The sequence below is a fragment of the Balaenoptera ricei genome, chromosome 2 (genome assembly GCF_028023285.1).
Source record: "Balaenoptera ricei isolate mBalRic1 chromosome 2, mBalRic1.hap2, whole genome shotgun sequence".
Lineage (NCBI taxonomy): Eukaryota > Metazoa > Chordata > Mammalia > Artiodactyla > Balaenopteridae > Balaenoptera > Balaenoptera ricei.
In genome coordinates, this window is record NC_082640.1 from 158,986,799 (window position 1) to 159,009,856 (window position 23,058).

General features: G+C 38.3%; 1 protein-coding gene across 2 annotated transcripts in view; it reads left to right on the plus strand.

Moving 5' to 3' along the window:
* The first annotated feature begins 6,255 nt into the window (after nt 1–6,255).
* The window catches only part of RBM25 (RNA binding motif protein 25), a 55,709-nt gene continuing 38,906 nt past the window's right edge, over nt 6,256–23,058 (plus strand). The window contains exons 1-5 of one of the 2 annotated variants that reach the window (XM_059914574.1): nt 6,256–6,433; nt 12,497–12,606; nt 14,056–14,176; nt 19,776–19,825; nt 21,711–21,878. In XM_059914574.1, coding sequence (XP_059770557.1) covers nt 14,071–14,176; nt 19,776–19,825; nt 21,711–21,878 — 324 coding nt within the window. In that variant the 5' untranslated portion in view covers nt 6,256–6,433; nt 12,497–12,606; nt 14,056–14,070. The remainder of the gene's footprint in view (nt 6,434–12,496; nt 12,607–14,055; nt 14,177–19,775; nt 19,826–21,710; nt 21,879–23,058) is intronic. The other variant, XM_059914573.1, reaches the window with a different exon arrangement.

Genomic DNA, 23,058 nt, shown 5'->3' on the forward strand with positions numbered 1-23,058 from the left:
ATCCAGCAATCCCACTCCTGGGCATATACCCAGACAAAACTATAATTTGAAAAGATACATGCACCCCTATGTTCATATGTTCATAGCAGCACTATTTACAATAGCCAAGACATGGAAACAATCTAAATGTCCATTGACAGATGAATGGATAGACGATGTGATATATATATATAGATAGATAGATAGATAGATAGATAGATAGATAGATAGATATAGATATAGATATATATATAACATATATATATATGTTATATATATATATATAAAACATGGAAATATTACTCAGCCATAAAAAGGAATGAAATAATGCCATTTGCAGCAACATGGATGGACCTAGAGACTATCATACTAAGCGAAGTAAATCAGAAAGAGAGTACTTCCCTGGTGGCGCGGTGGTTAAGAATCCACCTGCCAATGCAGGGGACACGGGTTTGAGCCCTGGTCCGGGAAGATCCCACATGCCACGGAGCAACTAAGCCCCTGCGCCACAACTACTGAGCCTGTGCTCTAGAACCCACGAGCCACAACTACTGAGCCTGTGTGGCACAACTACTGAAGCTCACTCACCTAGAGCCCGTGCTCTGCGACAAGAGAAGCCACCACAATGAGAATCCCCCGGCAACAAAGACTCAACACAGCCAAAAATAAATTTTTAAAAAAATCATAAAGAGAAAGACAAATACCGTATGACATCACTTATAAGTGGAATCTAAAATATGACGCTAATGACCATATCTATGAAACAGAAACAGACTCACAGACACAGAGACCAGACTGTGGTTGCCAAGGGGGTGGGGGTGGGGGAGGGAAGGATTGGGAGTTTGGGATTAGCAGGTGCAAACTATTATACATAGAATGAATAAACAACAAGGTCCTATTGCATAGCACAGGGGACTATATGCAATATCCTGTGACAAACCATAATGGAAAAGAATACGAAAAAATATATATATATGTATAACTGAATCACTTTGCTGTACAGCAGAAATTAACAAAACATTGTAAATCAACTATACTTCAATAAAATAAAAAAAAAGAACTTCTGAAATCCACTTATACTTTCTCCTAAATTAAAAAGCACGTGGGCTCAAAGTAGCCATGTATGACCATGAGGGGAGCTAGCCTTAGAACAAGGCCCCCATTGTAGATGGTAGAGCAGAGAGGTAGGAAAAAATAAAGACAGGAAGAACCTCATTCTTGATAAAATTACTGAGGTTCTGGATCACTTAGCCCTGAAGGGCAGCCTAGCTAGTCTTTCTGCTGAATGGGCCAGTACATTTCCTTACTGGCTAAGCCAGGTTGAGTGAGTTGTTTGTTCCTTGTTTTTGAAAACTTTCTAGTCCAGACTTTATGACACAACCGTATTATGGAATACAATGCAGCAGTTTTAAAGGCAGATTTCTGGGCTTCCCTGGTGGTGCAGTGGTTGAGAATCTGCCTGCCAGTGCTGGGGACATGGGTTCAAGTCCTGGTCCGGAAAGATCCCACATGCCGCGGAGCAACTAAGCCCGTGTGCCACAATTACTGAGCCTGTGCTCTAGAGCCCGCGAGCCACAACTACTGAGGCTGTGTGCTGAAACTACTGAAGCCCGCGTGCCTAGAGCCCGTGCTCCGCAACAAGAGAAGCCACCGCAATGAGAAGCCCGCGCACCGCAACAAAGAGTAGCCCCCGTTCGCGAGAATTAGAGAAAGCCCGTGCGCAGCAACGAAGACCCAACATAGCCAAAAATAAGTAAATAAATAAATAAATGTATAACAAAAGAAAAAAAACAAACAGAACAAAACATTGAGGCTACCTATATGTTCTTTTCCAATCTCCACCTTTGCTCTCTCCAAAAGGGAAATAGTAATTCCAAGAGGTAACCACTACCCTGAATTTTTCATTAATTTTTTTTAAAGTATAGTTTTACCAAGTTTTTTTAAACAATAGATTCTTATATACCATTTTTAAAATTTTTTATTTTATTTATTTATTTTTGGCTGCGCTGGGTCTTCGTTGCTGCATGCAGGCGTTCTCTAGTTGCGGTGAGCAGGGGCTTCTCTTGTTGCGGAGCATGGACCCTAGGCGTGCAGGCTTCAGTAGTTGTGGCACGTGGGCTCAGCAGTTGTGGTGCATGTGCTTAGTTGCTCTGAGGCATGTGGGATATTCCCGGACCAGGGCTCAAACCCGTGTCCCCTGCATTGGCAGGTGGATTCTTAACCACTGCACTACCAGGGAAGCCCTTTTTGTATCTTTTTTTTTTTTTTTTTTTTTAATTTTTGGCCGTGCCACGTGGCATGTGGGATCTTAGTTCCCTAACCAGGGATCGAACTCGTGCCTCCCGCAGTGGAAGCACAGATTCTTAACCATTGGACCACCAGGGAAGTCCCAGGTTCTTACATATACCATTTTTAAATTTTGATAGTAATGGTATCATACAATATACAGACTTATGACTTTTTTTACTCAACACATCATGTGTGTAACTGTAGTTTATTCATTCTATTTTTATAAAATGCTCATTATGTGAATTTTTGAAAATATGTATATTCTCCTGTCAGACATTTGAGTACTTTCCATTATTTTTTTCCTTTATGAACAATGGTGCCATGGACATTCTTGAATATGTGTTCTGGTGCATATATGCAAAGGTTTCTCTATAAAATTAAGAGTGGAACTGCTGGGTCTTAGGCAAAGCACATGCTTTATTTTTCTAGGTTATACTAAAATAGTTCTATCAATATACATTTCCACCAGCAATCCCTAAGTGTTCCTGTTATTCTACATCCTTGTATTATTAGACTTCTTATTTTGTACCAATGAAATGACTTTAAAATGATATCTCACTATGGTATTAGCATTTCTATGATTACTAATAAATGGTAACAATTTTCATATCTTATTATTTGTCCTCCCTCTGCAGTCCTAGTTAAACATAGCTCAGGATAATACTTCCCCCTAGAAGCCTTCCCTGACTTCCCCAGATCCTTAGGCTAGCTTAAGTGGTGCTACTAATACTAATATTTCTATCATTACATTTTAACAAACCCTCCATTTTTCAAGGCTACTTGACTATCTCTTCTTTATATCCCAATGTATAGTCTAATTCATCATTTCATATAGAAGACTGCCCTTTTTTATACCCATTTCCTCTTCCACCCAATGTTATTGTTTTTTGATAATTTTAGAAGACCTAACACAAGGATATCTCTATCTTCTATAATTATATATATATTTTAATAATGCCAAGTGACAGCAGTTTGAATTCACATAAAGTCTAGATCTTGATGACAAAGTAGCCTAAATTGGAGCTCTAGGCAGAGATGTAGAGAAAAACTGATTATCTGGTTGTTTAAAACTATTTTCCTATATTTTAAAGATATGCCGTGATTTTTTTAAATCTACGTATCTAGCTTGGCAATTTAAAAATGAATAAACACATGGTCCCTTCCTTGAGGGAACTCAATGTGTAATACGGAAACTATGTGACAAACAGATGGCTATCATGCAGGAAGCTACGTGGGTAGGCCTTTGGGAGAATAGAGCTTCATCAGGATACCACCTTAGCTCCAGCAGCTCTGATGACAGCTCAGGTGCCTTGATAAGAATTCCAATAATTTCCTCTTCTCAATCCAGGGCACAAACGTGCCTATTCTAGTGACCTGTTTTTGACGTAATTCACCTACTTTCTCACCTATCACTGCATTTCTCTTTTATTTATTTATTTTGGCATGCGGGATCTTAATTCCCCAACCAGGGTTTGAACCCGCCCCTCCTGCAGTGGAAGCGTGGAGTCTTAACCACTGGACTGCCAGGGAAATCCCTGCATTTCTCCTTTGCTATCAATTCATTGACTCCACTATATTTTCAGTTTAAATAGAGAGGATCTGCTTGGTCCAGCTAAAGAATGTTTTTCTCATAGGTCACCTGATATTTTGCTGACCAGTTGGCTCAGATACAGCAGTAGGAATAAGGCCAGAATCTACATAATGCAGTTAGCAATATCCAAATTAATTATCTACAGCCACATTCCTCAGCAAGGGCCTATGAGAAAACCTCCTCAGGAGGGGGATGAGGATCATTACAAATGAATGGCTTGGCCTGTGCTCTACAAGTGATATATAAATGTATTATTTAGGACTCTTTCCATGGAAGGGATAGAACACTCAATTCAAACTGATTTAGGAAAAGGAATTTATTGGCTTACGTACCAAGAAGCCTAGAAGCATAACTGGCTTAAAGAATGGCTGAATCCATGGTTTCAAACGATATTGTCAAAAATCTCTCATCTTCTCTTAGCTCTGCTTTCTTCTGTGCTGGTTTCATTTTATCCCCACTAGTTCTAAGTTTAAATCCTCCCAGATGTAAGCTAAGTGAAAAAAGGGAGTCCTCCCCCTCTCCCCTTTAAACATTATTCCTGATAGGATGAGGCACATAGTGTAGTGGCTGAGAGCATGGACTCAGTAACTAGGTTGGTTCCTCAATTACCTACTATTCCTATAATCTTGGGCAAGTTATTTAACCTCTTCAAGACTTAATTTTTTTTCATCTGTATTACAATAGCTCCTACTTCCCTCGGTGGCTGTGAGGTTTAAAGTTGCTGATGTTTGCATGATGCTTAAAATAGTGCCCGATACAATGCAAGGGCTAAATTACCACCTCTGATTGGGTCATAAGTCCACCCCTATGTCCTAAGGGTTCTGGCTAAGGTTGGGACTTTCTATCCAAACTACAAAGATCTGGAGTAGTGGAAGGATGGTGTATTTTAAGAAATTTGGAGTGCCTTTACCAAAGGCTGGGGAATGGATGCTGGGTCAACGTAAACAACAAATGTCAACTACAGGAAAGCAAACTGTTGCTTGAGACAACTTCCCTCTCTAAGGTTTTATTTTATGATACAGAGTAACCTGAAAGGATTTCTGTTTATGCTTGTGGTTGTAAAAAAAAATGCACAAACTCTTTTTATTTGCAAAATGTAACTAGCATTTGACTAGCGCTTTACTGAACAAAGTATTTTCACATGCATTAGCTAATTTAACCCCCGCAACAGCTCTGGGGAGTAGGTATTATTAACCTTTCTTAATGGTAAGAAACCTAGCAAGCCGAAATACAGATGGATGTAAATTTTACAAATGGTGGTACTGTTAGCGTTTCACATTAGTCTCCCACTGCATTTTATGTTCTGTTGGTACCCATGTATAATCATTTCCTTCATTCAACATATATTTTTTGAGCCCTTGCTATGTATCAGGCATTCTTCTAGGCACTGGAGATACACAGCAGTGAACAAAACACAATACTCGCACTCCTTAAGTTTACATTCTAGTGGGGTATGTGCAGACAAACCATAAAATAAATAAGAAAAGTGTTAGAGAGTAATATTAAACAGGAAAAGCTGATAGGAAGTATACAGATATGTTCAATTTTATATGCAGTGGTCAGAGTTTGTCATCTATTCTGCGCTGTTTGCAGCTCCCCCGAACAAAGATAACGTCTCCCTCCTATTTACCATACTCCCAGCACCAGGCACTCAGAGAGACAATAACTGTATACTGAATAAGTGATAAGCCTTCTGAGAAGCAAGCAGTTGGGAAACAAAGGCCTGTAAATACATACTGACCATATAGTCCATAAACTGAATAACTTAATCATTCCTGATTAGTTTATTTCTAATAATCTAATAAGTGAAATTCTTTTTAGCACGTTTACATTACAGAATGAAAGCTGTGTTAAATGTTTTTACAGGCCGTTTTAGGAACTTCAAACATGTTTTAGCCGCCTCTTTGGCCCTACCAGCGCGCGTAAGCTTTGTGTTTGTGCACGTATGTGCGCACTTCATAAAAACCGCAGCCTGTGCCACTTATCTCTTGGTATTAACAGAAGTTTTCTAGGATTAGCACTTGGGGTTTCTTCTGAGGTGCTGGGTGAGGCCCACTTATCAGCCCATCGAACCTCAAAGAGCCTCAGAGCGAGGTTCTGAGCCCCAAAACACAAACTACAAAAAGTGGGAAACCCTCTTACAGCCCTCGCGCAGTGTCCAGCCGGAACCTTGACCTCAAGATGGCGTCGCGTAATCATAAGATTCAATCAGCTCCAATCAAAAATGGCAGGGTGGGTCGTAACATACAGCTCGAGCCTTTCTAGCTCTCATTAGGCGCGCCTCTCTATGGTTGTTCGCCGCTGCGTGGTGATTCAGAGCCAAGAGTGACGATTACCTACCTACGCTCTTCTCTATGATCCTCCTCTCCACGCCCCCAGCCGCAGTGCACGCCGGGCAATAGGAAGACCTCCAGAAGCTCCCCGCTCAGCGCGGATGTGTTTGCGGCCTGTGAGAGTAGGCGCTTCGGCACTAGTCTCCCGGGTAGCGGCGCGCAGAAATCTCGAGCTGGTGGAACCCCCTCGTAATCTGGAGCCCGGAAGGCCGCGAAGACAATACAGTTTCCTCAGCGGCGGGTGAGTTCGCTCCTCTGAACGCGTGTGGAAACCGGGAGACAGGGTACTTCGGCTGGGGGAGGAGGGAAAGCCGGGGAGCCTGCGAAAGGGCCGGGGTGGGATGGGGATAAGGGGGGGTGGGGGTGGGGGTGGGGGTGGGGGTGGGGGAGGGGATGGGCACGGGCACGAGGCTTGGGTTTCTCCACTTCTTTAAGGCCTCGAAAACGAGTGGGCCCAGTAGGAGCCTGTGGAGGCCGGACCTACTGCCAGAGCCTTCCTCCTTGCATTGTCGCCCACTTTCCCTTTCCTTTCCACGGCTCGCCACAGAGAGGCCTCGGCCCATTCTGGGCTCCACGTTTGCCACAAAACGCTCTGTCGGCCGCTGGGGAGCCCTTCCCTGAGGCCCCTTTCTAACCTGAGCCTGCGGAAGCCCTGTGGTAGATATTCCGGGCCTAGGAATACAGTTACCCCAGGCTCTGCCTAGAAGCCGGCTAGCACCCACCCTTTTTTTTTAGCGGGGGGCTGGCCACCAACTGTTCTCTGTCCCTTCTTCGGTCGTCTAAAGCCCGCCACCGAGTGAACTGCCTTCCCTCCCCCCGCCCCCGACTTGAATTTAGCTACTGCCCACCTTTTCTAGCACCCTTCTGGTTGGTTTGCTTGTCTAAGATTGTGGTGAGTGGTGTGGCTTTGCCCCCTTCCTCCCCTGGAGGTTAAAGTAAACTATATCTTCATTGATTCTAGGGGAGGACCCAGCTCCACGTTAAAATATGTTGCTTCGTTCTCATGCTTCTTTGGTCTTCAGTACTACTTTTAAAACACGTTTTTCGAAATAGTTCTAGGAGTATGAAGATATTTGAAGTTATGTAATGTGGTTGTATATTGCCATGGAAAAGCCATTTTGATACTGGGCAGAGTGGAGCCGACCAAAAGGAGGGAGGAGATTGGACTTCTTTTGCCCCAGACTGCTATAGTGTGAAGTGCTGTGAATTGGGTAGTTGGCAGTAGTGTATAAACAGTTCTTATATAGTTTTAGGAGCTTTAATTTCTACAAGATTATTTCCAAAAATGTTCAGAGGCCTAGAAAGGCATTCAGTGGTCATCAGTTCCTCACGATTCAAGTAGATACTATGCTATTCTCATTTAATTTTTCTTAAAGCCTTGGTTTTCTTCACTTGTAAAATGAGGATTATTAATTGTATTCACCTCATAGGTTTTTGGAATTGGGAATTAATTGAAAAAAAAATATGTAAAATCCTTAGTGCAATACCCAAGTAACATAGTGTTTAGTACACATTAACTGATAGTGTTTGTTATTTAAGAATTTTCAGTGAAGTATCAACACAAGACCCTAACCCTGACTCTAACATTTCTTCCAGTGTACTCTGGATAGACTTCTGTAAATAAAGTCAGAGTTAATCATTGGTATGTCATTACTAGAAAGAGGCATTGTGATAAGCGAAAACAGCCTTTGGATTGGTAATTTCAGGATAGTGGGGACTGTGGAGTCCCTACCCATTTATTGTGTTCCTTTGGACAAGTTAGCTTCTTCATCTGTAAAAGAAGAAAAATACATCTACGCTAGGTAATTTGGTAGGTTAAGTGAGATAATGTTGAAAGCTTTTGTAAACAAAAGTAGGTTAATATCTTACCTGTTATTTTTATTAAATAATTCATCTTCTTTGGGTTACCAATTTCCTTTTTCCTTTTTGGCCACAGGCAAGTTAGCTATATACCTTTTTCATTTACACATGATTTAGGGAAAAATCATTTTGACTTTTATACTATAGAAGCAAAAGTAATCATTGAATCTTTTAACATCTTATAAAAACATTCTGTTTATTTTTTTAATCTCTTGATAGTTTTTTTCTGATTCTACCACTGCTGTTCATGAGAATTTTGATTGATTCCTCAAAGTTTTCGAATAGCTTTCTTCCTAATTTTTTTTGGATTTTGAAGCTCCAGAAAATAAAAAGAACATATTTCCACTAACCAAAATTGATATTGCTTTTTAACTTTTTATTTTGACGTAATTTCAAACTTCAAAGAATTCTGAGATATCTTTCATCTAGATTCCCCAGATGTTAACATTTTACCAATTTGCTTTATCCTCCTCTCCTTTTTATCTCCATAGTTTTCTTTTGAAATCTTTTGCTAGTAAGTTGCAGATGTTGTGTCCCTCTTAACCCCTGAATACTTAAGTGTGTATTTTTTAGACAGTTACATTCTCTTAATTAACTACAGTGATCAAAATCAGGAAATTAATATTGGTACAGTATACTCTACCGGTCTTAACTGGGTTTTGCCTGAAATTGCCCTGAAGTCGTATTGCTACCTTTTATTAAGGTATAATTAACATGTAAAATGCACTCATTGTAAATGTACAATTCAGTGTTTTTCAGTAAATGTGCAGAGTTGTGCAACCATTACCCCCAAAGGATCCCTCTTTTCTGTTTGCAAGTCAGTCCCTATTCCCCCCTCAGCTCTAGACTACCACTAATCTCTCTCTATAGTTAGGCTTGCTTTGCTTAGGCTGGGGCAGTTATGTCAGTCCATTGTACCTTGAAGGCTATAAGCAGAGCAGGAAACAGTGCATGCTACACTAATCATTCATATTCAATGTAGAGTTACTGGACTGGCTGTATAACTACACATAATAACTTAAAATTTGCTCTTTCAGAACTAATAAAAATAATGCTTAGAAAAGAACCTGGCAAATAATTGGAGCTGGATGTTTTATTGAATAAATGATTAAGTTGTATATGAGTGTTTGCTGAGGAGAATCTTTTGGTTCAGTTGCTTCTTGGCACACAGTGTCCTGATGGGGTTAGCCTGTAAATCTATCCCTGGTGAAATATTTTGTGTCTATCGGGATAAATCTGTAATGGAGGAATGCAAAGAAGCAGTAATAGTATTCTCATGAGTGCAGAAAAAGAGTGGTTTAAGAGAGTAAAGAGAAAAAAGTGAAAAAGAAAAGCAGAATGCATGCATATGTTGAGGGGTAGAGGTAAAGCTTCTTTAGAAGTTTGTTTTTTTGGGGAGGACCAAATTTATTGAGATAAAATTTACATACAGTAAAAGGCACCCATTTTAATTTCAGTGAATTTTGATGAATACATAAACCTGTATGACCACTGTCACAGTAGAGATAGGGCACACGTCCAACATAGGGGCTTGTTTTTGTTACTTTGGGCCATAAAGTTTCATACTTAGCAAGTGAAAATGCTTTGAACCTTCTAAAAGTGAAACACTGCTATTCAACTATTCTTTAAATGCTATTTAAGTCAGGTCAGTGCTAATAAAATAACCTCTGCATCTCTCTCAAGCCCCACACACAATCCCTCAGCACTTGACCACATTCAAAGTATATACAGAAACCAATAACTTGTTACCACTTCACTGCTACCACCTGTTCTAGGCCATCTCTTTTGTCTGGATTATTGCAGTAGTCTCTTGCTTCTCTACCCTTGTTCTCCTCCAGTCTTAGTTTCACATAGTGGCCAGTGACAGTGTTAAAATATAAGTCAAGTCAAAACCCTTTCAAATGTTTTCCATCTCATTCAGAGTAAAAACCAGTACTTTTACAGCGGCTTACAAAGCATTACACTCTTTGAACCCCCTTCCCATCTCCAGCTTGCCGCCAGTACTGTGCTCCAACTGTTGGTGATGTTACTCCTGCAAAACACTGCATTCCCACCTCAGGCTCTTTGTATTTGCTGTTTCCTTTGCTGGGAAGGCTGTTGCCCCCCAGAATAGAGTTTCCTGCCTCAGTCTCTTGCAAGTCTTTCTTCAGATGTTACCTTCTTGGTGAGACCTGACCACCATGTTTAAAATAAAGCACTCCCTAGCTCTCTCCCCTAGTTCATTCTACAAAGTACCTACCAACTTTGACTATCTGTATAATTTATTGTAAGTGAGTATTACAATTTATCAACTATAGGCAAAAATGGTAAGCTTCATTTATTATAAAAGTTTATTCTCATTCATTTTCACATACATCAAAGTATACCAAACTTTATGTTGAACTAAGTGGTTGATACTCATTTTAGGATTTTTTTTGGCTGTGTTGGGTCTTCATTGCTGCGCGTGGGCTTTCTCTTCGTTGCAGAGCACAGGCTCTAGGCACGTGGGCTTCAGTAGTTGTGGTGCACGGGCTTAGTTGCTCTGTGGCATGTGGGATCTTCCCAGACCAGGGCTCGAACCCGTGTCCCCTGCATTGGCAGGCAGATTCTTAACCACTGTGCCAGCAGGGAAGTCTCTAGGATGTTTAAAGTGAATATTAATATTTATCAGAGATCATCAGAAATGTTTGTTTTCTGAATTTTCATAGGAGGGGCTGTTATCTTATTAAGATTACCTTCACCTCTGAAGTTTAGCCTACAAATAAGCAAGTTTTGAACAGTTCCAAATAAAAGGGAAATACTTTGTAGAAAAATTGGAGTGAATGAAATGAGTATATTAGCATAAACTGAAACATAATCTGGTTAACTCTTAACAGAACGAATGATACATTTGAAAACCATGAAAAATAGTTTAAATACCAAGAACCTAGAGGGTTTCTTTTTAAAAGTAGTATTTGTATTTAGTACTTGGGAAAAAGTGATTCTAAAGATGAATTCATGGCCCAATCTTCGTAACCATTGTGAGGCTAGATACTGAGTCATTGCTAGAATAGTACCTGGCACATGGTAGCTTCTTAATAAATTTATTTAAAGAGGTTCTCAGAGTTTATTTGTTTACTGATTCATTCACTGATTATTTATTTAACAGGATTAATACCAACTGCCCTCCTAAGAAAGTGCTGAGATAGAGTATTATAATGATAATATAAAAGCTCTGTAAGTAGGACAGTAACCCTCGATGTTTTAAAAAGATATACACTCCTGTCCCCTTCCATGTGGAATATTTGTTTTTGTTTTGGGCAAAAAAGTATTTGAAACAAGATTATTGGGGGCTTCCCTGGTGGCACAGTGGTTGAGAGTCTGCCTGCTAGTGCAGGGGACACGGGTTCGACCCCTGGTCTGGGAGGATCCCACATGCCGCGGAGCGGCTGGGCCCGTGAGCCACAACTACTGAGCCTGCGCGTCTGGAGCTTGTGCTCTGCAACAAGAGAGGCCGCGATGGTGGGAGGCCCGCGCACCACGATGAAGAGTGGCCCCCGCTTGCCGCAGCTAGAGAGGGCCCTCGCACAGAAGCGGGGACCCAACACAGCCAAAAATAAATAAATAAATTAATTAATTAATTTTTTTTTTAAAAATTAAAAACAAAGGCAGAGGTGTAGATGAAACAAGTTTGGCAATATATTAAAAAAATTATTAAAAAATTCAACATGTTTACAATCTTAAATTAGTTACATTTTTCTTTTTAACTTAAGTTGATACCTAGTTAATATTTAAGGCATTTCCAGTACCTTATTTGCTGGTATATGACAACATTCTAGGAATTTATTTTACTTGTAAAGCTTCCTAAATATTTTAAGTGTACTGTGTTTTCGAAATTGAAGTTTAGATTTTACAGCATATTGTATATCCTAACTTATTAAGTGAAGAGAACACTGAGGAAGAAGAGTTGTGAGGATGAAGGACATGCTTTTTAAAGAAATGTCTAATAAACAGGTAGAAAAATACTCAGTCGCACTAGTGATTAGGGAAATGCAAGTTGAAACAGTATTTTTTACCTGTCACACTGGAGATTTACTACAGTGATGGTGAGGATATGAGGAAAGGGCATACCATGTACTGTTGGTGGGAATATTAATTTGTACACTAGATTTGGAAGATGATTTGGAGGTAAAGAGTAGGTACATACAGTACTGATCTGTATTATAGAATTACTTGCACTGGTGCTTAGAGTTATATGTTCAATATGTTCAAGAATGTTTAATATGATTTGTAAGAGGTAAAATGTGGAGAATCATCAATGTTGGTTAGTTACAGCTATATAGTAATAGTTTACTGCATTATAAAGAATGGAATAGAACTTTATGAACTGACATGAAGAGATGTTAATAATGATGAGGGAGAAATGCACATAACAATATAGTATGATTATATTGTTTGCAGAAAATCATAAGTGATTATATATTAGCTTGTGTCTAGAAAGATATTTTAGAAGAATACAACGAATTATACCAAACTGTTGGAATCAGGGGCGAGGAAGTAGAAGACATGCACATTTTATCCTCTCTCTTCTAAAGGGTGAGTAAAACAATATATAAAACATAGAAAAGAAAATAATAGAGAAAAACATTTTTTAAAAGCTTCTGAAACTCTAGACTCCTTCAGTTACAGAGTGTAGGTGGGGGAGTTTTTCCTAGTGTCCAACAGAAAATCTCCTATTAATCAAATCACCACTTTTAGCTGCATCACTGATAGGAGATCAACCCACTTATTTTGGCTGCTTGTTAAAATTGGTGCATGGAATCCTACTAGGGCATTCTAACATCATTTTTCTACTTTTTTCCAGTAGTTGTGGACACTTGAGTATGTTGACAAAAATATAAAATTTGGGGGGAGGAAAAGTCTTAAGTACTTCCATTTTATTTATTTTTTACCCTGTCGGGTCTTCGTTGCTGCTCACGGGCTTTCTCTAGTTACGGCGAGCGGGGGCTACTCTTCATTGCGGTGCGTGGGCTTCTCATTGCAGTGGCTTCTCTTGCTGCAGAGCATGGGCTCCAGGCGCACGGGCTTCAGTAGTTGTGGCGCGAGGCTCAGTAGCTGTGGCACACGGGCTTAGCTGCTCCGCAGCATGTGGGATCTTCTGGACCAGAGCTCGAACCCGTGTCCCCTGCATTGGCAGGCGGAGTCTTAATTACTGCGCCACCAGGGAAGCCCAGTACTTCTATTCATTTAGCTAAAAGACAAAAGTTTCTTATTAAGGAATGATATCACAAACCAAATCAAACAGTTCAGTGTGTTCTTGTATTTTTAAAAATCAAATACCAGCGTCTGATTCTTGAGTTTCAGTCATTCATTCATTGAATATCATTCAAGAATGGTTAAGAGGTTTGCTTTTAAGTTTAAGAAAAATTACCACTTTTTTCTCATTGTCACAAGTTGTATGTGAATGGTTTATATTTGAACCATTATATTTGAATGGGTACTATGTGACCTGATATATGGAGGTCGTCCCCCCCTCCCCCCTCAGGTTTGTAGAAAGTCACTGAGGCATTCATTTGTCCTGGAAGAACTGGCCAACACTGAATCAACAAATACTGTGTAACTTTGTAAATTTAGTTTTCAGGGTGCTGATGTGTATTAAAAATTAATGCATCAGAACACTTAAAAACTGTTAGATATCTTCCTGGATTCTGAGTTTGATTTAAAAAGATTCATTGATGTTTGGTATTTAATTTTTGGATATTAACTGAACCTCAAAATTTTTTTCTTCCTTTATATGTATTCCCATATGACTGTAGGAGTCTATCCTGAACTTAGATCGTGTACATTTTGGGAACTTATTTTAGAAAAGATCTAAGTTTAAAAAATTCTCAATGGACAGACAGAGAAAAGAGGGTCTTTGCCAACTCCTTTGGGTAAGAAAACTTGAGAATTTTGCAGATACTCTAAAAATGAAGGCCAACAAACCAAGCATATCAAATTGTAAAGTTTTCAAATAACATGATTTGTCATGATTTCTTTCTTTAGACCGCTGTGGTAAGAATGTCTTTCCCCCCTCATTTGAATCGCCCTCCCATGGGAATCCCAGCACTCCCACCAGGGATCCCACCCCCACAGTTTCCTGGCTTTCCACCACCTGTACCTCCAGGTAAGTTTGTGGATACGGTTGTTTTTGAAGTGTAGTTGATTTACAGTGTTGTGTTAGTTTCTGGTGTACAGCAAAGTGATTCAGTTATTTATATATATATAAACACACTTTTTTAGATTCTTTTCCATTATACTTTATTACAAGATATTGAATATAGTTCCCTGTGATATACAGTAAATCCTTGTTTTTTATCTATTTTATATGTAGTAGTTCATATTTGCTAATCCCAAACTCCTAATTTCTCTCTCTCCCCTTCCCCCTTTGGTAACCATGTTTGTTTTCTGTGTCTGTGTGTCTGTTTTGTAAATAAGTTCATTTGTATCATATTTTTAGATTCTACATGTAAGTGATATCACATGATCTTTGTCTTTGTCTGACTTCATTTAGTATGATAATCTCTAGGTCGATCCATGTTGCTGCAAATGGCATTATTTCATTCTTTTTTATGGCTGAGTAATATTCCATTGTAAATATATACCACACCTTCTTTATCCATTCATCTGTCGATGGACATTTAGATTGCTTCCATGTCTTGGCTATTGTAAATAGTGCTGCTGTGAACACTGGGGTGCACGTATGTTTTGAATTAGAGTTTTCTCCGGATATATGCCCAAGAGTGGGATTGCAGGATCATATGGTAGCTCTATTTTTAGTTATTTAGGAACCCCCATACCGTTGCCGTACTGGCTGCACCATTTTACATTCCCACCAATGATTCTGTGGTTTTTTTTAACCCATCCTTAATGTCATTGCAGTATTAACTTTAGGAAGATGATACATATGTGACTGTTGGTAGAAGAGCTGTTAGCATTCTGGAAATGTGATGTCTCATTTTCCTATGGTGATAGTTTTCATTTCTGGCTGAGTATCAGACTCATCTGGGAAATTAAAAAGTCTTAATTTAAAAATATAGGTAATACATTTATTTTTAAATACTATACATTTTAAATAGTATAGTATTTTTAAATACTACACGTTTTAAAAACTATACATTCAAAAATCAATCAAAAAGGTATACAGTGGAAAATTTTTCTCACATTCCCATATAACTTGTTACCGTCCCCTTACTGAAAGGGGGAACAAAGCAGGGTTATTAGTTTCTTCTTTAGCCTTTCAGATATTTTTATTTTTCTATCCATTTGTTTTGTTTTATTCTTTTAACACTGATATACAGTAACATCCTATGTATTCTATTCTGCCTTGTTTTTTTTTTTATACTTGACAATAAATCTTTTTAATTAATTAATTTATTTATCTTTGGCTGCCTTGGGTCTTTGTTGCTGAGCGCAGGCATTCTCTAGTTGCGGCGAGCGGGGGCTATTCTTCGTTGTGGTGCGTGGGCTTCTCATTGCGGTGGCTTCTCTTGTTGCAGAGCATGAGCTTTAGGCGCGCAGGCTTCAGTAGTTGTGGCTCGTGGGCTCTAGGCGCGCAGGCTTCAATAGTTGTGGCTCGCAGGCTCTAGAGTGCAGGCTTAGTAGTTGTGGCGCATGGGCTTAGTTGCTCCCCAGCATGTGGGATCTTCCTGGACCAGGGCTCGAACCCGTGTCCCCTGCATTGGCAGGCGGGTTCTTAACCACTGCACCACCAGGGAAATCCTTGACAATAAATCTTGGAGAGCTCTCCAAATAACTATTTAAAAGCTTTGTCTCTCCAATGTTTCATGACGTTTAAAAAATAAATAAAAAAATTTTTGAGGCCCCACCGCAAGCCATTGAATCAAATCCTCAGAAATTGGGGCTCAGGAGTCTCTTTTTAACAAATTCACAGGTGATTCATAGGTATCCATTTAAGCACAGTTAAGAGAACCCACATTTGAGAACCATTATCTTGAGGTTTGTAATTAACATTGACTTAGGAGAAAGAGTTTTCCTCTGGTTTATGAGTGGTAGTTCACAAATTTTTATATTTTCATGGGGTTGAAAGCATTTCATGCAGAATCAGTTTCCCAGTTTCCCTTCTGAAAGGTAGTATCTAAGAGTTCTCCTTAATTTGCAAGTTAGAAGTATTTTCTTTTAACATAGAATCTATGTAATTCAGGCTGAAATGAACAAATGATCTTGTAAACCATCCAGAAGTATTTCTTTTTGAGGAAAGGTCTACTTCACTGACCTGGCTTTAACCATTGGATTATGTGTTTGAAGTTAACAGTGTTTACTAAAGAGCTTGACTGTTGCAAAATCAAAAGTACGTTGCAGTTGGCTCATATGATGGGTTGTTAATTCATAACATGTACATTATAGAGTCTCAGCTTTGCGGGCCTCCTACCCCTAGGTCAAGTACACAGCAGTGTTGAAGTAAGTGTGAAAAGTCACAAGATAAAAATGGCAATTTTTCTGGGGTATCATTTAAAACTTCAGGAATTTGAGGGTAAATCATAATTTTAAAAAATCAGAACAGGGCTCCCCTGGTGGCACAGTGGTTAAGAACCCGCCTGCCAATGCAGGAGACACGGCTTCAAGCCCTGGTCTGGGAAGATCCCACATGCCGCGGAGCATTTAAGCCCGTGCGCCACAACTACTGAGCCTGTGCTCTAGAGCCCACGAGGCACAACTACTGAGCCCGTGTGCCACAACTACTGAAGCCTGTGCGCCTAGAGCCCATGCTCCCAACAAGAGAAGCCACCACAATGAGAATCCCACGCACCGCAACGAAGAGTAGCCCCCGCTCACCGCAACTAGGGAAAGCCCGTGCGCAGCAACGAAACGCAGCCAAAATTAAAAAAAAAAATCAGAGCAACTACTTATGCATATATATTGTGGAGTAGAATGCAGTACTTGTACAAGTTTTTAAGACATTTATGCTTGTAGCTGGCTGTTTTAAGTTGGTCTTTTAGATAATCATGGATGTGTATTTGTTACCCCTTGCTGCCAGGGACCTAGTGTGAACGTTTGAGTACTATCAGTTTATTATTCCATGTAACAATTACTGAATTTTAGTCAGTAACTTAACTGCTCTGTAATGGACTGTAAAGGAATTTCTCCTGAAAAGGGGGATTAAGAAAATAATGTTAACAGAAAACCGAAAAAAGTTACTTGTCAACCTTCAAACCAATTGATGACTTGAGAAGGATAGTGTCCTGAGCCACTTTAATTTGGGCATCAATATTTGAGGGGGTCCCCATATTTTTTTTTCATTAATTTATAGTCTCATAATACGATCTATTTTTTGATAGTCTTTACTAATAACCATGATACTGTTAGCAAAGTTTGTGTTATTAGAGTTATAGGGAAGAATAGTTTACTTTCTATTTCTGAAGAAATTTTAAGGCATTGGAGATAAAGCTTAATCACTTTTTCAGAATCAGGCAAGCTGACAATGAAAAAATCAGTTCCTCAATTTCCTTACCAGTATATTGGTTTTATAGGAAAGATTTTAAATTCCTTTGAATTTTTAAAAAACACATACTAAATGTAACTTGTTTTCTGATGAACACTATACCAAATTATAAATGGAAGTGGAAGATAAGTGGACCATGTTTCTCTTAAGGCTACTCCTAGTATATCTTTTAAGATGGGTCAGCAGACCTTAAAACCAGGTTTTCAGTATTTCTTCTTGTCTGTTTGGTCAGTGCCATACTAACGTAGGTATTTGTTCACAGAGTATTAACGCTATTAAACAATTCTGATTCCATTTGCGATAGCATACAGTATCATTTCTGTTTAGGGAAGCATACTTGAATGATAAATCAGACTTTAGTTACAGCTAGCTCATTCATACCTGCATCCTGTGTGCAGTGTCAATACTTGAAAAAATAAAAAAAAGAAGTATGCTAAACTAGTATAATAATTCAAGACCACAATACCCCTATTCATGTATAATTTTCTTGTGTTGCCTATTGTACAATTAATTGAACTCTGAGATAACGTATGTGGCGATCACATTATATATTAAATTAGAAAATAAATTTGAAAAAAACCATAATTTTTCCTTAAAAAGTAATGCATGCTATAGATTAAAGGAAGTTTCCCCCCATAGTTCCTGAGCATTCCCTTCCCCAAAGGGGGGGAAGTCTTTCTTATCAATTTCTGGTGTGTAGCTCTCCAGAGATGTAATGTATATCCCACTGTGTTTGCTTATGTTTATTCTACCCTACTTGTTTTTTCAGACCTCAGCTGGTATATACACTGTTTACACTTTGTGCACTTTGCCTTTTTTTTTTTTCACCGTAGCATGCATAGATCTGTAACGAGCAGCAATACATTTTTGTAAATTCTGCATTTCATGAAATTAGTAAGTTGAGGTGGGAACCATACTATTAAACCTTTTAGTAACTATTAAAAAGGAAAAAAAAATTTTTTTTCAAAATGTCTTTTTCTTAAGGTGTTCTTCAATAGAAAGTTTACCTGTGGAAGAGGTGCTGCACAGATTACAGTTGGTAAATGGAGTATTTGCTTTTGTTTTGCAAAGTTAAAAGTGAAAAATTTAGAGTTGATAATAGTTTTGAGTATCCACCTATTTAAGTGCTCCACATAAATGATCTCAGTTAATCTCGTAGGCACTCTGAGGAAATAATTACCTCATTTGAATTGAGGAAACTGAAGCTGAGGTTAAAGAGCTTTCCCAAGTTTGCATAGCTAAAAGTGATAGAACCAAGAATTGAACCCAAGTTTGATTCTGCAGTCTTTTTTTTTTCTATTTTGTACAGTCTTCTATAAGTATCTTGATTTTCATCTTCTAAAGATTTTGTTTAAAACTGAGGTTATTTTAAATAGGTTATATTGGAAAATAAATGGATAGTTGTTGAAAGAGTTTATTACCAGTCTTGGACAGTTATCTTAAGTTGATGCTAAATTTGAACTGAAAAGTGATTTCAGAACTTCTTGAGATACTTCCAGAAGCATTTTAAAATTTGTGTTTTAGTAGACAGATCTTTTACTGATTTTACCCTCATTGCAACCTTTTTCTTAGTTCTCAAATGGTAAGATTTCATCATTAGTTATGTACACAAGGACTGTCAATGTAGCAACTATTGATTAGTAAACAATTTAGTTGAAAACAAAATTGCAGATTTCACTAAGCTATCAATAGTGATAGCCCATTGATAGCTGTCTTAAACCCTTAGGGCAGTAGATGCTTGTCTTAGAGATTTTCTCTTTGACAGTGACTGAGATTACTAATCTTATTTTTTTCTTCATGATTTTTGCTTTTATTAAATAACCAGGAATAACAAGATTCTTCCTAGGTTTCCAGATTAATTTCTTATTTGGTGCTTTTGTTTTTTAACTTTCAAAGAATTTATTTTTACCTTTAAAGGAGTCATTAATACCATTGTTCACCTGTAAGCAAATCTGTATGAAAGTTGCTGGTTTTGAGGATGTACTGAACTAGATGAACATGAATTGATAACTATCCACAGTTTTACTCCTTAAGGCAAAAGCAGGCTGTGGTAGTCTTTTTGCTTGTAAGTTTATTTAGACCAACCTGAATAACTATGTTGCTTCTGAAAAATATCCATTAATTTCTCATTTTCATTAATCCTACATTTCCCCTTAAAAGAACTGTGAGTTGGAGCTACTTATTTGTATGGCATGTAGTTGATAAACAATATATAATTGTATATGTAATTATATTCTTAAGATTCATTATGCTTTTTTCTTAGGGACTCCAATGATTCCTGTACCAATGAGCATTATGGCTCCTGCTCCAACTGTAAGTATAACTTTAAGGAGGAATTAGGAGTGCCACTGCTTTTAAATCTGAACAACTTTATAAGCCCAGATAAAGTATTTTAAATGTTTAAAAGAATAATAGGAAGGGAATAAGAGCGTCCGTATATATCATACTACTTATTTAAATAAGTATTGTTTTCACTCTATGCATATAAGCAATCGCCCCTAAAATATGCTCCCTAAATAGTTTAGTGATTTCCCTCTTATTCTCTAGACTCTTCATGTACTGTTATTTCAGATTTAGACATTGACTCTTTCATCATGCCCTCGTGTCTTGATCCTGGGAGATAGGAGAAGTGGTCTACATGTCTGATTTCTTTAAAAAAAAAAAAGAGGAATGATCTAGCAGAAATCTAAATTTTGAAATGAAAGTTGAATATATTTCTACTCTTTCCTCCCACCTACCTAATTTTTAGCTTCTTCCAAGCTATTTTTTTTCTGTCCTCTAGCATGATACCTTCAAGCTTTGTAAAGTTTTATTGAAGCCTTTCCTCTGCTAAGTGTTTCATTATTCAGTCTTATGTCTTGAACTTTAATTCTCTACATTCATAAAAGCTCTGTACACTCTAGGCATCTTAGTTAAGAATGCTAGTATACTATAATATGTGAATAAATAATAACCCTCTTAAAGCATTTATTTAACTAAAAATTTTCTTTGAGTTAATTAGTAAAATATCGGTCTTAATTTATAATTCATTGTGAGGGAGAGTAGATCTCATTACTTTCAACTTTTTCTACCTGTGGGTTTTGAAAAGGGCGGGGAGTGTTATTTATATTAAAAGGGTGATGAGATGGGAACTACGTGAACAAATAGGAATCTGCTGTGAGGCAGACCAAGGAGGAGTCCAGCTTTTCTTGCATTGGATATTCATTGGGAAACATTTATTGGGAAACCTCCCCATGACAGGTACTCTTACCCTCTTGCGTTTTAGCCTAGGTGAAGGCAGCTCCCCCAGTTCACCACTTCAGTGCCTACTGTGGATGTTTTGCTCAATTCAATTTCAAATACAAAGATGAATAAGACTATTTCTTTCCTCTGGGAAGTTGAATGTTATGAAGGGAAAATAAGATAGAAACACAAGTAACTGAGAAAAGGTAAACTTTAAGTGGGGGGAGAGTGCTATGGGAGTATTTGAATATTCTACAAGAAGATTAGCAGGGATAATTGAAATTTCCTTTTATATGAATGCAGAGATTTACGATGTCTTAAACATTTAAAAATTGTCTTAAACATAAAAAAAATTCTTTCCAAGTTGTTTTTGTTTTTATTTTTTGTTTTTTATAAATTTATTTATTCATTTATTTCTGGCTGCGTTGGATCTTCATCGCTGCGTGCGGGCTTTCTCTAGTTGCAGTGAGCAGGGGCTACTCTTCATTGCGGTGTGCAGGCTTCTCATTGCGGTGGCTTCTCTTATTGCGGAGCATGGGCTCTAGGCCTGTGGGCTTCGGTAGTTGTGGCACGTGAGCTCAGTAGTTGTGGCTCACGGGCTCTAGAGCACAGGCTCAGTAGTTGTGGCACACGGGCTTAGTTGCTCTGTGGCACGTGGGATCTTCCCGGACCAGGGCTCAAACCTGTGTCCCCTGCATTGGCAGGCAGATTCTTAACCACTGAGTCACCAGGGAAGCCCTCCAAGTTGTTTTTAAAAGAAAGGTGATCCAATAGTGGAACTTTACTTGTCATGAATAAGTTCACGTTAATGAAAAATGTGCTTTGGGAGTTTTAGATTAAGTATGTAGAACCTGGAATGGTGATGTGCTATATATTTAATACTTTAAAATTGATGTTTTTAGCCTAATGTTATTACATTAAGCATGATAGCAAATTTAATTGCAAGTTCAAATTTTATTGTCTTTCATCACTTTAGGTCTTAGTACCCACTGTGTCCATGGTTGGAAAACATTTGGGAGCACGGAAGGATCATCCAGGCTTGAAGGCTAAAGAAAATGATGAAAACTGTGGTCCCACTACTACAGTTTTTGTTGGCAACATTTCTGAAAAAGCCTCAGACATGCTTATAAGACAGCTCCTTGCTGTAAGTTAAACTGTTTATTTTTCATTTTTAAATGTTGTTATAAATTTCAAACTAAAGAAATATTAGCAAGAGGGCTCTGAATTATTTCCTCGTTTTTATTTTGAAAAGTTTGTCCTGCAGAAAAGTTAAATGAATTGAATAGTGAACACCCTTGTAACACATTTTGCCATATTTACACACACTCTCTTTGCGTGCACACACACACACCCCTCGATTTTTTTTTTTCTTCTGAATAATTTGAGAGTAAGTTGTGACATTACATTTCACCTTTGAATACTTCTTATATTTCCTAAGACCAAGGATACTCTCCTACATTTTCACAAAACCTTTATCACACTTAGGAAATTTAAGGCTGATACAGTATTGTTAATTAAAATACATATAGTTCATATTTAATTTTTCCAGTAATTTCCAGTCAGGGATATATATATATTGCACTTATTTTTTTTATTATTTTTTAAAAATATTTATTTATTTATTTATTTGGCTGCGCTGGGTCTTAGTTGTGGCATGCGGAATCTTTTTCATTGTGGCATGTAGGCTCTTAGTTGTGGCATGCAGGATCTAGTTCCCTGACCAGGGATCAAACCGGGACCTCCTGCATTGGGAGTGCACAGTCTTAACCACCAGACAACCAGGGAAGTCCCTATACATTGCATTTAATTGTCATGTTTCTTTAGACAGTTCCTTTATTATAGAACAGTTCCCTGCCTCTTTTTGTTTGCTTGTTTTATGTTTTTGTCTTTCATGACATTGATGTTTTTGAAGCGCCTGGGTCTTCTGCAGAGTGTCTCTCCCAATTTGAATTTGATTGATTGCTCATAGTTAGATTCAGAGTAAGCATTCTTTGTAAGAGTGGTTCATGGGTGATGCATTGTTTTCAGGTGCAGCATAGCAAGAGACATACCACGTCTCTTGGTCCCATTTTTGGTGGTATTAAGTTTAGTTACTTGGTTAAGGTGGTCAGATCTCTCCATTGTAACAGTACCTTTAGTCCCTTTTTCACTAATAAGTAACCTCTGGGTTAGTATTTTGGGACTATGTGAGTCCTTTTCTTTAGCCACCTTTAAAACAATGATTTTAGCATATAATTGTGATTGATTGACTCCTTTTGCAGTTTTTATTCTGAGCATACATAAGTTTTTTTGACTTGGTCATTGATTTTCCTTTTTCTCTTAGT